Below are 17,938 nucleotides of genomic sequence, written 5' to 3'. Positions count from 1 at the left end.
AACCAGGATAGGGTCTGTCCTGTGTGTATGTCCACTAAATCTTTTTACTAAACTCTCTCAAAAATAATAGAAATTATGAACATCATAAGTTATTTAGTTATTATTATAATGATAATAACTAAACTTTATTTAGACTCGATAGGTATATGTGTATATTTTTATCTCGGCAATGTGTGAAAAGAGATTTTGGCTCAAAAGTCTATCAAGTGTAAATAAAATTTAATAATAATAACCTCACAGGTAGAAGCCTTTTTTTCGTGAGGGTCGAGAACATATACAACAGACATAAAAATGAATAATAACAATACAATTCAGAAAATGAAACTACATACAATTGCAAAATATTCAATTATGATACAAAGCATACAACAGACCAAAATACGAACAGCAACAGACAAATACAGGAGACATGTACATACTGAAAAAATTTACATTGTCAACTATTGTCAACTATTTATAACCCTGAAAATGTTTGTGACATGCTATTTTAAACCTCTAATATTGGAAATAGGTTTTATTGCAGCTGGTAGTTGATTGTAAAGTGTAGGCACTGCTACTCAAAAGATTCCTTTAAAACATTTGTTTTTGGCAAATGGGATAAGTAATAATTGATTTGTAACTTAGCGCAAAGACCGGCTAGGTCTATACGGTGAGAGTTATGCTAATTTCATGCAACTCTGCCAATATTTGTGGATCAATTTAAATACTTTGATTGAACACAATGTGATCAGAATTGATTGATTGTTATTTTTTTTTATTTCAGACATCAATGAGTGTTCCAGTATCCCCTGTCAGAATGGTGGTCAGTGCATTGATAACACCAACCGATACCAATGTTATTGTGCACCAGGATTTGCTGGCACTAACTGTGAAACAAGTAATTTAACATTTAATATTTAGAATTTAAAAAGACACAACTATTAGTGTTAATATGTTTTACTCTAATGTAAAGCTGTGAGTTTACTGACTGCTATCATCATGTACTATAATTGGTACAATTAACTCATTGGTTGTAATTTTATGCTTTGAAAATATTTCATGACGGTTGATCAACATTTCTCAGACATTAGGCTTGTAAAGACACTCAGTGGTTGCTTAATGTTGCGAATTCAACAAATGATAAATGATTTTTTGACAGTGTTGTTTTCAGTTTTTAACTCAAGAAACTAATATATTGTCTTCCTTTGTTTATAGCTCATAAATCACCTTATTAATGGTGAAATTACATTCAATTTGAAAAAATGATATTTTGAAATACTTGCATTTTACATTTAAAATAGGTCTGAGGACAGTACAAGAAAATAGACAACACTGCCATTGTGATCCTTCAGACAGAATAAAAAATGATGTGGGGGTAGGAGGTGGGGGTTGGTTGGGGGGGGGGGGGGGGGGGGCAAAAAATCCGACAAATTTAATGTATGTAGCTGGACTGAATAATAATACACAACTGAAACAGGTATAATGAGAATTAATCAAATTGACTAGTAATACAGAATTTAAAAAAATGACAGATTTCATTTTGATAGATAATTTGTTTCTTTTTCTTACCATCCAGATATTAATGAATGTATAAGTAACCCGTGTCAAAACAATGCACAGTGTAATGATGGTGTTAATGGATACACATGTGAGTGTGTTAGTGGCTGGACTGGTGTTACATGTGCTACAAGTAAGTCTACAATTCTAAACTTTGGCTTTTAAACCTGCACAAGCAGAAACTGGGGTATTATTTTTGGGATAAGACAACCGGCAATATAATTGTTAAATATACCGATAATTAGACACTGTACATAATAAATTTTTATCTGTAAGTAGTGTAGTTGAAATTGTGACTCATTTGGAGCACTGATTTTGGGTGCAGACTCAAAAATTGATTTGATTGGATATATTGTACCGTACTATGTATACAGCTACAAAACTACATGTACCCATACAGGTGATTCAATATTGTGCATGGTGTATGATATTTAGTGCGTTATTATATCTAACAAGACAGTTTCAAAAACGTTGCAGCTAGAGCTAGAGCAACAAAAAACACAAAACATCAAAGGTTCTATAAAGACCATGACCAAAGCAGACATACATACACTTTGTCTGTGTTATGTATTTTAATGTATCTAAAGACTGGATATATTGGTCAATGGTCTAACAACCTTTGGTGTTACTTTAACATCTTCATGTTAATTTGCAAAAATTGATGTATTTTTCATTCACAAAATCTAGTTTTGGTATCATGGTGATAGTCACCCCAATTTTGATGAGGATCAACCTAAGATTTAAAAACCCTTGGGAACTCAAAGTAGATTTGACCTTCTGACTATGAATCTTAAAGAATACCTCATTATTAGTGTATACAAGTCTTACTAATGTTTTACATTTCTTTTGAACTTCTAGACATCCAAGAGTGTAACAGTAATCCATGTCTAAATGGTGGTACTTGTTTTGATCTCATCAATGGGTACCTATGTCAATGTGCTAGTGGTTGGCAGGGGCTCACCTGTGAACTAGGTATGTAGAAATCTTTAGATATTTAAGATTAGGTTGCTGTGGCAACAGCATCTACAAATGAATGGTTACGATGAAAGCTTGAAATTTGCTCAAGTGAAATACTTACATAAAATTTTATTACACTATTTTAGTATAATGTCAATATCGATGTATGTTTTTTGATGACATTACAACTACCTCCTTGGCAGTTAAAACTTTTCAACAGTTAATTACATAGTAGGAAATTCCTTGACATTTTTGTATGTATTGTGAAAAATTATGTCATTGGATCATTTACAAGTTATATCCTAGTACCACGTTTGTGATGGTTCAGCATGCTTCATTATGTAAGTGGAATACAGCAATTACCTTTTGAATATGCAGAAAAATTATTCCCAAACACTTATAAACTCAGCTTTTGCCTCTCAAAGATAAATAAATTTTGCATTGATGCTTTACCATATCTTTGAAAAATATTTTCATCTTTTATTTTTTAAGCAAATTTGTACAATATTCTTGAGGGAAATAATTTCTGGATGCTTGTACTTCTAACATTGTCACTTTTATATGACTGGTGTATATTTGATGTGTTATCAAATCTTGATATTATTGTTTTCTAGATTACAATGAATGTGTCAGTAATCCCTGTCAAAATGGCGCCACCTGTGTCAATCAAGAAAACCAATTCAGCTGTATATGTTCCCCAGGGTATGATGGAATTCGCTGTGAATCAGGTATGTACAAATGTGTAATGCTTAAAGTCAATCTATGCTATGTATTTACTAAAACAGTTGCCTTTTCTCAATTATAATGTTTTGCTCTTTTGTGTACATTTTGCTGACTTTGCTAGAAGCTTCAACAATTTCAAATATATTTATCATCACATGCAATATATGACAAAAGCAATTGTCCATTCTCAGATTTAAAGTTTTGCCATTATTGAGACTCGTTCACTGTCAGATTCAACTGCTTCTGTGTGTCATTATATGCAATGAAATTATAGACAAATATGAGATGGCTTTCTTCAGTTGTTAAAATATCAAAATTTTGCCATTATGTTTACATTCTTACAGACATCAATGAGTGTACTACCCCTAGTAATCCATGTAAGAACAATGCAGCATGTGTGAATCTTGTCAATGAATACCGATGCCAGTGCCAGCCTGGATGGACCGGTACAAACTGTGATGACGGTAAGAAATCATACTGGAGTTTTATTAGTATGTCTTGGCATTTCTCGCCACATTCAGATGACAAACTTAGTCAAATTCATTACTTATTGGTACAGGCTTCAATACAGCAAATCTTATCAAAGACTGTCAGAGATTTAATCAAATCTTAAATCTTGATTTAAGAAGACCAGGCAGAATACCTATTTGTCTGTCATTCTGTCTAATATCATTGTATATGGGGATATGTATACTGGTATATAAAAAGATATAATAATAATTACCGCTCTAGATACATATGTTTACTCCAGCATAGACATTTTACATATACTGAGATTATATATATATATATATGTATATATATATATATATATATATAGAGAGAGAGAGAGAGAGAGAGAGAGAGAGAGACAGAGAGAGAGAGACAGAGAGAGAGAGAGAGACAGAGAGAGACAGAGAATGAGAGAGAGAGAGAGAGAGAGAGAGAGAGACAGAGAGACAGAGAGAGAGACAGAGAGAGAGAGACAGAGAGAGAGAGGGGGGGAGAAAGAGAGAGGGGGGAGGGAGGGAGGGAGAGAGACTTAATTCAAAAGAGTAAGGATGCTATAAGTCATTATAACTCAGAGTTTCATGCTTCCTCAGTGATCATCAGACGACTGATAATTGTCATATATATATAAATATACATTCAAAATTGCTATATACAGATGAAACTCACCCAAAAAATGAATAACAAGAAGGCTTTGCATTCAAGTGTGCTTCATCAGGGATTTCAAAACACAATAAGCCGTAATGCTGACAATAAAAGCAAATACTGCAACAAGGGCTTACACAGTTCTTCAATATGTACATTTAGACTAATGAGTAGCGAGATAAAGGCACACGTAGACCTTATGGAGCTCTACAGCTACTGTAATCCTATTATGGGTTTATCATAACTTAGTCTGTGTACACACTGTATAATAAAGACATATCATTTACTTTTTGTCTGCAGACATAAATGAATGTGAAAGTGTCCCCTGTCAGAATGGCGCTACATGTATCAACGGTGCCAACTCCTACTCCTGTTCTTGTGTGGACGGTTGGACTGGAACCCACTGTGAAATAGGTAATATTAACACGAAAACAAACTGAATAACACTTATATTTAAACAATTTCAGTCTGGGGTTCAGGTATTTTGTAATTCAGCATCACTACTCAGGTGAAAGCATGTGGGCATACATGAAGCAGGTTATCATTATTTCATATTTCATAAATTATAATCTTTTCATTCACAGATATCGGCAGATATAATGTAGACCATCGAAACCATCATTCGTTTTGTTAAGGTGCCATATTCTGTGTTGCTATGTCGACCCTTCTGTGTTGCCATGGTGACACTATCAAGCTTATTTGTATTGTGAATCCATACTGCCATCAATCAAATGTTAGCCTTGTTGTGTCAACTCAATTTGATTAGTTCTTGAATTAATTATTCATTTAATACATGATTAAGGCGTTTGAGTGTCAAGCTACTGCTCAGGAGAATAACTACAAGGTTATATATATAGCTAACACAGTATTCAACAGAAAAGAGTAAAAATGATGATTCCTACCAGTACATATCTATGAAATAGATACTTATAGGATAGGATATCTCATTAAATATTCAAACAGAGCATTCATTTCCAATACCTGACACTAGAGGGCATAATTCATTGTCATTCATCCAGCGAGTTAAGCAATTTTTGTTAATACCAGAAGTAGAATTTTACCACCTAGGCATGTCATTAATTTCATGACTTCTGTTGCATTAGCTTCACATGTGCATCTGTGACAATAATAGCATGAGGTCAAATGCTATTACATGTACTGAGAATTCCTCTTCTACAAGTACTAGTATATGGATGTCTACCACTCTAATGGCAGTTATTGATTAATAATTTTAAAAAAATACCTCCTGACTATTTTGAATCAATGATATTAGAGATAGTAATTAAATATTTAAATTAACCTAAATTAGTATAAATGAATTGGTTGATATTGGCAAAAGAGTAACTTGTCTGTATATAGACCCATCCCTCGTGGTTTGTTTTGTGTTGTGTCCCCTCCCTAGGGTTTATATATTTGATGGCTGTGGCAATGGTAATACAATGGGTCGTCATAGCAATCCATCGTACACCACCTATAACAGAGTCTATGATGGTATGTATCGAAGAATTGGCATTATGTCTGCTAGATTTGGCACATCAAACACTCGTCATCATAAAATCTCCCATCATCTCATCTTTACAACGTTTTGTGTTATCATCATCTCACAATAAAAACTGTCTCCTTTAACATTTTGACTCTTTCATATACTTGACTTTCCATAATATTATTATACTACTAACTTAAGGGGTCATTCAAGGTGTCACACATTAATATACACATTACTAAGTGGTCCAACCATGCATTATAAGGGTTTCTTTGTATAATACATCATGTACTTTATTCCAGGTATACCTATGTCAATTGTCTTTGTTACATCAAGTCCTTGTAGCTGTGTCTTATTTTATTTATTTATTTATTTCATCAATATATTTATGTTCTTTTTGTGTTGTTTGGTTTTGTTATTTTATCAATGTGGTTTTTGGCAGTGTGTTTGAACCATTGACAAACTGGTGTTGTAAGGTATATACAGTATATGTCATGTCTTTGCTTCTACCGGTAACATGATAATTTGGTGATTAGTTTTCATGGGTGCTCATACCCGTACTAACAATGCCCCGGGGTGCCATCCCAATTCATTTATCACTCCCATAGTTTCAACACAAAGTGATCTTAACAATCTAAAGATTTGAGGAAGGAGGGGGGGGGGGGGGGAGATGCGTACAGTAACTGCATATGATACAAAATGATCAATCAGCCAAATATATTGCAATACACTAATTGTATGTTGTCTAATTTTGTGATGTTATTAATACTTGATATAGTAATTATTGCATGTATTTAATAGATCCATTTTAATAGTCAGCTCACAAGAGCCAAATCTTGGATTTTGGCAAGGTGGACTCACCCACTGTTCAAGAAACTGGGATTAAGGTATAAAAGCCAAAAAAAAGTGTCAGTGCCAGCCATTCCATGCAATAATTTATCAGCTCTAGGGTTGTCCACTAATGTGAAAATCAGAGGGAGGGTTTCAATTAGAATTGATTTGCATTCAATTAGCATATAATTTGCAGATTTACTGTATATTTACTACATATTTCCTGTTATATTTAATAATTAAATCCAATCTAACAGTTTAATTAAGCTTTAAGTAACTTCAATCTTTGTTACTTTATAATAGACTACTAAACATTGAGTGGAGTTATCACCTATCAGTACCGTATGTTATGTGAAATCTATCATGTGGTGTTACGTCCATTTCTTCATCTATGTGTGTTTTGCTTGTACTGTCTACTTCCATCTTTAGATATTAATGAATGTAATAGCAGACCTTGTTTAAATAACGGCGCCTGTATTAATGGTCAAAACAGTTACAGCTGTTCATGTTTAAATGGCTATGCTGGAGTCAACTGTGAGATAGGTAAGAACAATTAATTGCTATTCCAATTTGATAATGTGTGTTATTTCACCATATATAGCTCAACTTTTATGTTTCCTTGAACAAGGTGGCATGGTGCTGAATGCACTTGTAATTTCCCTATTCTCTCTGAACAAGGTACAAGGAACAAGGGTACTGAGCCTGCTACTTCTGTGTTCTCTCTTAACAAACTTTAAAGTAACAGGGACACTGAGACTTAACTTCTCTTAAAATGCCTTTTTAAACAAGGTAACAGGGACACCAATTAGTGCTCTTGCTACTTCTGTGCTCTTTCTCAACAAGGTAACAGGGACATGAGCCCTCTTGTATCTTCTCTTTTCTCGCTTAAAGGCAACAGCTGGCTGGGACACTGAGGCCTCTTTTAACTTCTCTGTTCTCTCTGAAAAAGGTGTCCTCTAGTTCTGTGTTCTCTCTGAATAAGGAAACAGGTGTACTGAGTGGTATTGTTTCTATCTTCTCTCTTATTAAACAAACAAACAGGGGCACTGAGCCCTCTTGTAGTTGCTGTTCTTTCTGTACTGAGCCTTCTGGTTCTGTGTTCTCTCTGAACAAGGTAACTGGGACACTTACCACTCCCACTTATAATTTTTATGTTCCCTCTGAACAAGGTAGGGGCACTAAACCTCCTTGCTATGTCTGAGCTGTCTTTTGATAAAACAAGAAGTTCAAATTGAAAAATTTTGTAAATGCTAATTTTTGTAGAATTTTTTTACTAGAAATACTTGTTGATAGGTTAACTATATATTGTGTTAATAATTTCAAAAATAATCTGTCAGTGTGATTTTAAACCTTGAAAGTAAGTTTTATTTCATTATAATGTTTTCAGTGGTAATTGATCCAGTGAACACTGTGTGATGGCATTATGTATCTATTATGATTTATGTCTTGTATCAAATGAGAATTTCTACTCAAAGAGTCAAACAGATTTTTAGAAGCAAATCCCAAACTTCAAAGTTTGCTGACATCTCAATACCATAATTAGGGGATGTAGTATGTTTATGTCTTACGCTACCATCAAGTAGAGTTTGGCAACAAATTAAAATTCTGTATTTGAAACTTGTTTTTAAAAGTTAATTATTTGCTCAGGGTGAAGAAGTAATTAATATTTTTCCATTTTGCATTTTTCCATAGATATTAATGAGTGCCAAAGCACTCCATGTCAGAATGGAGCAGAGTGTGTGAATCTTGTCGGCAGTTACTTCTGTACTTGCGTTCCTGGTTATTACGGATCAAACTGTGAACAAGGTAAAAATATATTATTGAAATTCTGTAATCCAGAGGATCAATTGCTTACACACTGAAGAATTCTAGGCACAACTTACATATGATTACTATCTTGCATTGAGTAAAACTAATAATGATAATCATACATACATACATACATACATACATACATACATACATACATACATGCACACACATACATACATACATACATACATACGCACATATTATACACATACATACATACATACATACATACATACATACATACATGCACACACTTGCATACATACATACGCACATATTATACACATACATACATACATACATACATACATACATACGCACATATTATACACATACATACATACATACATACATACATACATACATACATACATACATACATACATACGGTGTCTATCAATAAAGTTTAAAGAGTTTGCATACTGACATATTTTATTTTTGCAGATATAGATGAATGTGCAACTATTCCTTGTTTGAATGGTGGTACATGTACTGAAGGTATCAATTCATTCACCTGTACATGTAGACCTGGATGGACAGGAACCCGCTGTGAACTTGGTAAGATTAAACTTATTATAGCATCAAGACAATTTTCATCAATCAGTGCCACAATTATTATGACTGAAATCTTAGTGCCAGGTAAACAACCATTCAATTATGGTATGTGATGACAAGTTACTATCAACAAGTTTTGGACATGATGATAATATCTTTATAATATACCATATTTTAGCAATTTGTAAAAACAAGAGAATGTAACAATGTGGTCACTAGGAGTGCTATTTTTCAAGTTCAAAGTGTAAATCCATATTTTTCTTTGCCTTACTTGGGAACCCTTGTACAACTGTCACTTCCTTTTAGTGGATAACCAAAATATTATGTCTTGCACAACTTGTGATACTGTCGTTGTTATTGTACAATCATATCTTGTACTTTGCTTGTGTCTTCTTTGAGTACTTTAAAGGTCAAATTTCATTCCTAGGTTATAAGTGTTGTATTACTAGTGTAGATCTGAGTTACATATAATTCTTTTGTTTTGGACCAACTTCTTCTAGAGCTCTGTCAGACAACTGTTTTTCAACCCTAACTTCTAATCCTAATTATAGAAATGTGCCTCTGACCTAACCATGTGATATCTTGTACATACATGCACACTGATTATGTTACTTGATATTTCTATCTACTCAGATGTTAATGAGTGTGCTGGAGACAATCCTTGCCAAAATGGCGGGCGTTGTCTTGATCAGTTCAACAAGTTTACTTGCGTTTGTACTGAAGGATGGACAGGATTGACTTGTGAAGAAGGTATTTTTATCATTTATCCAACTTTTACCTGCCATGTGAGATGTAAAAATGACAGCATTTCACTTTTTAGTTGGCCAGATGGCTGACTATATAACTGAATTGAAATGAATAGCGCTTGTGTACCAGTAAATTGATTGTTTTGGGGGTTGAACAGAGCATGCAATGTCATATTGTGCAGAAAAATTGCTGGAAAATGTATTGAAAATATATGTGATAATTCATAGAAGGTTGTGAGTCATATATGACATTTCACATAAATGAAAACTATTTTTGGGGTTAATAGAGCTAGCTATGTGTATAAAATTGAAAATATAGCCAAATATACATAGTTCACTTTTAGTGAAAAAAAAATTCATCCTCATGTTGTTAAAAGAGTTTATATTGGGAAAGTCAACTTTTCAGAAGATATAATTATTGATATATATAAGATAACGATATGAAATCAACTCCCGACAACATTGGTTCTACATATGATATTTGTGAGATGCTTTCACTTGAAGTGAAAAAAATACCCAAAATAAACTTATCAGACCATATTTTTTTGTGATTGTAATTTGTATCAGATATTAAAGACCTTATCATTAAAGAAAGGCCCATGATTGAATCCCATGTTCAACCCAGACGAGCCTGTAAAACAACATGAACAACAGAATTTATATGATTTGGAATGCTTACTTTAATATGGGAACATTTCAAAAAGAAATTTGACAGACATTATATTTTTATGATTTTCTTACTTATCTCTGCAGATATCAATGAATGTGACAGCAGTCCTTGTCTACATAATGGTAATTGTACTAACATGAGGAATGACTACTCCTGTGTTTGTGAAGAGGGTAGACTTGGAAAGAACTGTGAGATAGGTAATCTACACCTAAGACATACTAAATACACAGGTCAATGTCACAGAGAGGGCATTAACACAGAGGTCAATGTCACAGAGAGGGCATTAACACAGAGGTCAATGACACAGCAAGGCCAATGTCACAATGAGGCCAATGTCACAGAACAGGCATTGCTGTTTTGCATAACTTTGAACCTTTGCTGGGTTGATCTTGGCTGTTCTTGTTACGCATACTTTAATAGGAAAATGAATTTCATTGCTTTACATTGATACGGTGTCAGTCACAAAGTAGTGAAAATTCCTAGTAGATTTCAAATCTACCCACTGTACTAGATGTCAGTAGCATCCCTATGTATTATGAATATTAATGATTAATGAATCAGCTGCTGCTCAATAGACTGTATCAACCAATCACAGGCAAATATATCTGATACATGCAGCAGCAATCATAATCACAACATAACTTTATAATATCTGAGTTGGTTGAGAAGTTGCTATATATAAGTGAAATGGTTGAAACCGAATGTTAAGTTTGAGTATTGAGCTTTTAGACAAAGTCCTAAATGTCCCTTATTAAAATTTTAACAGTAAAAAATATACTTAATGTATACTTATTCTACACTAAAAGTATACTTTTTCAGTGTCAAGTACATTTCAAGTATACTTAGAATATACTTGTGGTGGTGATGCTGAGGTGCTGAGCATGCATGGTGATGATGCTGAGGTACTGAGCATGTATAGTCAAGATCAACCCAGTGAAGGTTCTAAGCTGTGTTTTGCACTGATTTCCTATGAATTGTAAATCTCAATTGCACAGTTTCCATAGAAAATGTCCACAAATATGCAACTAATTCACTTGTAATAGAAACCCCTTAAATATGTAAATGAATAAATTAATTAACTTTTATTTTCCTGAAGTCAAAGTCTAAGAGTCAATCTCATTGGCTAAGAAGTATATGCAAATTTTTCTGTTTGCACTGTTAATAGTAGTACTGGTTTAATACATGGTATTTTGAGTTTGCTCTTGCTAATCATAATCTTAAAATTCAAATTTCTGTTAAAAAGCAAAAAATTATACTTTTTATTAATTTAATATATAATGTCATCAATGAATGAATGCATACAAGTTTAGTTGTTAATGGGATGTATTTAAAGCCTTTTTATATTATATCTTGATTTGTAAACTTTTTAAGCTTGAATTTTTAAAAGATAGTCTAAATTTACTGTACATAGTCTGCAAGTAATACACTACTAACAAACCAACAAAGCCAAAAATGTCAAAAAAAAGTCAAGAGATTGCACAGTAATTGCACTGCTACTTATTCTTATTTTTCATATCATTTAATTAACATATAATTTGCATGTTCACACCTTTGCTATAGGTTGCTGTTGTAAAGTTGATAATTTTTTAATGTTTTTTTTTTTCTAAGATGAAATCGTTTTATGGCATATGATAACCACCTTCTTTCATGTTTTTCAGACTTCTTGGGAAGTTCAAGGGTATAATTCAAATACTAAGAAACCTGATTCAAGTCTATTGACACCCTGGTGTACCTGGATACCTTTATTTTTGTTCATCCACATTTTCATGGGGTCATTTTTTTATTTTATTTTATTTGTGAGTGGTGTACATGATTCTTGCCATTCTCTGGTGTTAATATGGTGCAATGTTGAACTTTTCACCTATCACCTTTCACCTGTCATCTTTCACCTTTGACCTTTCACCTTTAATGCTCATTTTAATTTATTCACATGACATCATTTTTCAGCTGCCTTGCCTGCTATTATGCTCACATGCTGTAACATAAATTGCATTTTCCATTCATGAATAAGGGAAATTTTGATAACCTGTAAACCACCGAGCAAACCATTTTCTGCCATCTTCATACTTGCAATATAACCTCATTGGTGGCGGTGGGATTTCATACAGCTTATCAACCACTATATAAAGTCAGGAAATAAAAGTGATATAAATTAGATATATGCGATAATGTGTAAATATTTTTGACATTTATGATTTTAATATACCAATAATTTATAAATCAAATGTCAACAATAACTAAGCAAGTAAATGCAAATATTGCACTCATTCTTGGAACAATGTGATCCTTTTTTTTTCTTTCATCAGGAAATTGCTGGGTTTTGTACAATGACAATGTCAGATTGTCAATGTTAAAGACGATATGTACATTTTAAGTTTTATCGAATAGCTGGTGATGTAATCTTTGAAACACAGATGTGTTATAGTCATGTCTTTCAAGCCACAGTGTTGAAATTGAAACTTTTTCTTGAAATGTTTGTTATTTATAATGTTGGTATTGTTTAGTTATACTTTCACTTCCTTATGGGAAAGGTGCAGCATCGTATGGCATCACAAACATCAGGAAAAAGAGAAGACCTTATGGTCTGGGCCGTAAAGTTCTATTGCTGATGTTTGTGACTGAATGTAGTCAATGCAACCTTCTCATCAAGAGAGATTGTAGTCTGTAAGATACGTTGTGTATATACCACTCTATCAGGTACCATGTCAGAAAAATCTGGTTGGGACTGAAGGACACAACATATCTTACACTCTAGAAAACTAGTAGATAGAGAAAGTAGACTATACCACTAGTATGTCTTCATATGTTGAAAATTGCCTAGGAGAAAATAGTTTCAATTACAACTTTGGCTGTATAAGAATTTCCCCATAAACATTCCCTATCTTGTGGTTTATACAATCTACTTCATAGTCAAGGGAAATGTTGTCTCCTAAAACAGAAATGTTTATCGAGACCTTTAGAAAAACATATGTGAATAATGCTAAAATTTGGTCTAACTTTTGTATCTGTTTTATTTTGATTTGTTACCATAGATGTCAATGAGTGTAGCAGCAACCCATGTTTTAATGGTGCCACCTGTGTGGATGGATTGAATGGATATACATGTACTTGTCTACCCGGGTTTTCTGGAACACATTGTCAGACAGGTAAATATAGACATTATTGACTGGATTTAAGTAAAGATGGGAAAATATAGGAAATATTGACTGGTTTCTTATAAGATAAGTTATAGTGGCCATATGGATCACAAATGGGTATTTATTAATTTTTAAAACAACTTTATTACATTTTTATATTGGAAATACAATGTCAAACAACATACATGAAGTCCTTGTTTGTAACTCAGTAAATTTCAAAACATTGAAAAGTGTGTAAAAGATTTGTTATTGTATGTACAATAACATACATTTTACATATTTTTCACTGTTTTGCAATTTATTGAGATACAAACAAGGACTTGATGTATGTTGTTTGACATTGTATTTCCAATATAAAATGTGATAAGTTGTTTTAAAAATTAAAAATCCAAAATAAACTTTATTATATGTGTTGGTCAATATTTTAAATCTTGTCTCTATCTCTTTCTCTATAGATGTTAATGAATGTGCCAGCAACCCATGTTACAATGGTGCTACGTGTAGGGACTTTATCAATCGGTATACCTGTTATTGCACTCCAGGATGGCAGGGAGCACTGTGTAACCAAGGTAACATACCATGACAATCACATCATCATTTCCTTCTCCATTTTGATTTCATTCTCAACCCAGCTGTAACATCATTCTCAGGTAGCTCCTGGTAATTTAGTCTGACATAGACTGTAATGTTAATGAGGTGGAGAAGTTGAACTTAAATACTTCTGTACTTAAAAGAAAAAAAATTCACGAAATAATCTCTTTAAACAAATCATTTCAAGATTGAAGGGTAACTAAAATTTGTATTTACATTAAAGATTAGTTTCAATGATGATCATTTCAATGAAATACACCTTCTGTTTGTATATTTCCCATTGCTAATCAATTGTGTTAATATTGAGTGTGATTTATTTTTCATTTGTACCTGTTTTGGGAAATCAAATTCCCAGACAAATCATCATCAAAAGTGCTACTATGAAGTGATTTCACAACGATTACATCAACGGAAAATATCCAATCAAAGATTTTATTTACATTACCGGTGTCTTAAAATAGCTTGTAGAAAACAAAGAATGAACGTTTTGTGAAAATTGCCACTGAAATTACATTTTAATTCTATGAATTTTCTTGATATTTCCCATAGATGTGAATGAATGTATTAGTAATCCATGTATGAACGGCGCCACCTGTATCAATGGTCAGAATGCATGGAGTTGTGTGTGTGCGCCGGGATACACAGGAATACGCTGTAGTCAAGGTAACAACACACTGAAATTATCACAGTTTGTTTATGTCACATGGTTGACTATATTAAACAGAGCTGAGCCATGAATATGCTGCACCAAGGTACTTTAATTTTCCAGTAGTGATGCCATGCGTAGGGGGGTTTTGATTGATTCTCTGTACATGTTATACTTTAGTTTTAAAATGGTTGACTTTAAAACTATCGTTTTTCACTTTGTTGCTATTTTTAAAAAGAATTGTTGCACCAGGTGCCCCTAATTGAGAAACCTGAGGGTTAAGATTTTTATCATGGACATGAATCTCAATGAAGCAACATCAGCCAACTATTGTAATTTTGTAAAAAGAACTGAAAGACATGCAGAATCAAAAAAAATAAAAGCTGATAAGTAGTTGAGCTGGTAGAGGACTTCATCAAAGTTTTGCATGACACACTGCAGTATTTAATCTGTTCCTCACGTGCTAGTCGAATATATGCTCCACAAAAGCGCCCTCTAGAGTCCACACATTGTCATGTCATTATTAATAAGTCAGAATGAGATGCAGTAAGTGAATAATAACAAAAGTTAAGGACATAATGACCATACAGTCCTGGGGCCATATACTGATATTATGGTAACTTTTTCCCCCCTCCAGACTTTGATGAATGTGCTAGCGATCCATGTCAGAATGGAGCTACTTGTCTCAATGGATTAAATAAGTATACATGTGTGTGTCCTTCAGGCTGGACTGGAACCATATGTAATACAGGTAAGAAATATATATTGTGAAATATGACATTTATATCTCCTTCAGCTGTGTTGTTATTTATCAATAGATTAATATTATTTCACATGTCATGACTCATTAGTAAGCATTCATTTAGCTGCGCTGGCTGCAACTGAACATTTTTTTAAAAATGTTTTGCTAAATACAATAACATACACATAATATCATACACCCTGAACAGTAATGAATCATCTATGGGTGAACATATTTTTTGAAGGAGTATATATAAATCAAATTGAATTTTGTACCATAGCACTTATTACCAGGGGAAAATCTGTTAAATATCATCTTTCATTATTTTTGTTTTACTTGTTTGCCTCCTAGACCGTAATGAGTGTCTTAGCAACCCATGTCAGAATGGTGGTACATGTCATAATGGCCAGAACGAATACAGCTGTCAGTGTATGCCTGGATGGATGGGAATCAACTGCCAACAAGGTTTGAACACACTTTCAATATGCCATTTCCCAGTTGTCAGAAAAACAAAAGATTACTCAGTTTGGCCACTAGGAGTGCTGTTCAGAAATGGCTTTTGGAATAGAAATAGAATTTAGGGCCTCGATTAATGTTTTCACATATTGTATGATACACTTCAAACAAAGCATTGCCATGATGAAGAGATTCATGGTTTAATGTTTATACTATATAAAATTGACTCTGCTTACAGTGAAAATTAAAAAAAAAAATTGTTACAATTGATTGAATGCAATCTGCTATTATCAAAGTAATAAGAAACTCTCAAACCAACATATATTTGATGCCTTCCTGTTTGATGTTAAATTTTTTTATGTTGTCAGAAATGGGAAATACTTTATTACTGAAACAAAACTTTTCAGATGATCATTTTAATGACTTTACTATCAGTACCAGTATGTGTTCACAACGGGATGGTCAACGACTGCACAATCCTATGACTGACACTAGCATGAACACCTTACCAGCAGCTACACCAACACCTCAATGTGTTCACAACGGGATGGTTAACGACTGCACAACCCTATCTGTTTACACTATGCTGGTATAAGACTGGTGCTAGATTCACAAACTAGAAAGACATTCTTATGTTGTATTGTACAAAGTTGTTGCTAGTGACGTTTTTCTGCTTTGATTTGCATCTATAGATATCAATGAATGTGACAGTAATCCATGTATGAACGGTGCTACATGTATCAATGGACAGAATTTATACACCTGTAATTGTGCACCTGGATGGCAAGGAGATAATTGTGATGTCGGTGAGTAATTCCAACCAGTGGCTTTTAAGAATACACATTGAAATATCTTAAGCAGCTCATTCAATGTACTGTTTCCCATCGTAGTATTATTCCCATAGCTGTATTCATACTAACTAACTTATTTTTTTGAAAAAGAAAAAAAATGCAAACTTTAGAATCAAAATTGCCACAAAATATGTAGCAACAATGTTTTTTTTAAAAATGAAATGAATAAGAAAAAGAAAGAAAATTATTTTAAACTTTGGACTAAAAATTGTCATGTAAATTCTGTAGCAGTAGTGTATACTACAGGCCTGATACAGGGAACATAGTGAAAATATCATTGTATTACATCGCCTGCAGTTAAACTGATTCAGATAGCCACACCCCCAAAAATTGTTATCAAACACCTGTGTGTTAAATGTACATAATTACATGTAAATTTATTATCACATGCCACTACACTAATCATGCTAATCTTTTTTAATGTTAACTCCTGTGATCATCTCAGTAATGCGTGATCATTTACATAATGACTTCATTTGAATAGATAGTCTGACTAGTTGTTATGGTTGTAGGCACTGTACACTGATCAGTCAAGCTATATAAGACAAACACATTCAATTGTGTAATTACCAGCTTTTAAACTATTCTCAAGACAAGCTGTTGATATGAGAGCCACGAGGTAATGACCCGCTGATGGTGTATCTCAACAACACAGTGAATGGGCCAATGATAAGTCAGGAATCATGGAATAAAGTTTGTTTCAAGGAGACATGAGGCTTAAAGGGATAATTCCTGTATCAAGGATATACTTGAAAGGATGTGACTCTACCAGGTTTTTATCATACATTCCTTGACTGACTAACCCCCGTAAGCAAGGAAGACTTGTAAAGTGATAGCTGAGATTTTGTTTGTTGTTATTTCAGATATCAATGAATGTGCTAGTAACCCATGTTTGAATGGTGCTACCTGTATCAATGCTGTAAACATGTATATATGTACGTGTCTACCAGGCTACTCGGGAACCAACTGTCAAACAAGTAAGTGTCACCACCTTTCACCTTTGACCTTTTGACCTTTCACTTGTCAAAGTTTTATAGCTTTCTGATAGTGAAGGCAGAATGCACCACA

The 17,938-nt window shown here is 33.4% G+C and overlaps 2 protein-coding genes across 2 annotated transcripts in view; both read left to right on the top strand.

The window, feature by feature from the left end:
• Positions 1–9,005: 9,005 nt before the first annotated feature.
• On the top strand, positions 9,006–14,912 carry LOC144435357 (uncharacterized). Its single transcript, XM_078123953.1, has 6 exons — positions 9,006–9,034; positions 9,665–9,781; positions 10,531–10,644; positions 13,480–13,593; positions 14,040–14,153; positions 14,725–14,912. The coding sequence occupies exons 3-6, from the start codon at positions 10,584–10,586 to the stop codon at positions 14,910–14,912; spliced, it is 477 nt and encodes a 158-aa protein (XP_077980079.1). The 5' UTR covers positions 9,006–9,034; positions 9,665–9,781; positions 10,531–10,583.
• A 201-nt stretch (positions 14,913–15,113) lies between these two features.
• The window catches only part of LOC144435356 (uncharacterized), a 33,946-nt gene continuing 31,121 nt past the window's right edge, over positions 15,114–17,938 (top strand). Inside the window, exons 1-5 of the mRNA XM_078123952.1 lie at positions 15,114–15,153; positions 15,459–15,572; positions 15,915–16,028; positions 16,712–16,825; positions 17,734–17,847. Of these exons, the coding sequence (XP_077980078.1) occupies positions 15,114–15,153; positions 15,459–15,572; positions 15,915–16,028; positions 16,712–16,825; positions 17,734–17,847 (496 nt within the window). The remainder of the gene's footprint in view (positions 15,154–15,458; positions 15,573–15,914; positions 16,029–16,711; positions 16,826–17,733; positions 17,848–17,938) is intronic.

This window comes from Glandiceps talaboti, chromosome 5 (assembly GCF_964340395.1).
Source record: "Glandiceps talaboti chromosome 5, keGlaTala1.1, whole genome shotgun sequence".
NCBI lineage: Eukaryota > Metazoa > Hemichordata > Enteropneusta > Spengelidae > Glandiceps > Glandiceps talaboti.
Note: the sequence above shows the minus strand (reverse complement) of the source record. Positions and strands in the feature narration are given on the sequence as shown.

Bases quoted from the DNA above. Each gene is read 5' to 3' on its own strand.
- LOC144435357 (XM_078123953.1), top strand. From the start codon at position 10,584: ATGAGGAATGACTACTCCTGTGTTTGTGAAGAGGGTAGACTTGGAAAG. The intron at 10,645-13,479 runs GTAATCTACACC...TTGTTACCATAG, and splicing joins TGGAAAGAACTGTGAGATAG to ATGTCAATGAGTGTAGCAGC. The intron at 14,154-14,724 runs GTAACATACCAT...TATTTCCCATAG, and splicing joins GGGAGCACTGTGTAACCAAG to ATGTGAATGAATGTATTAGT.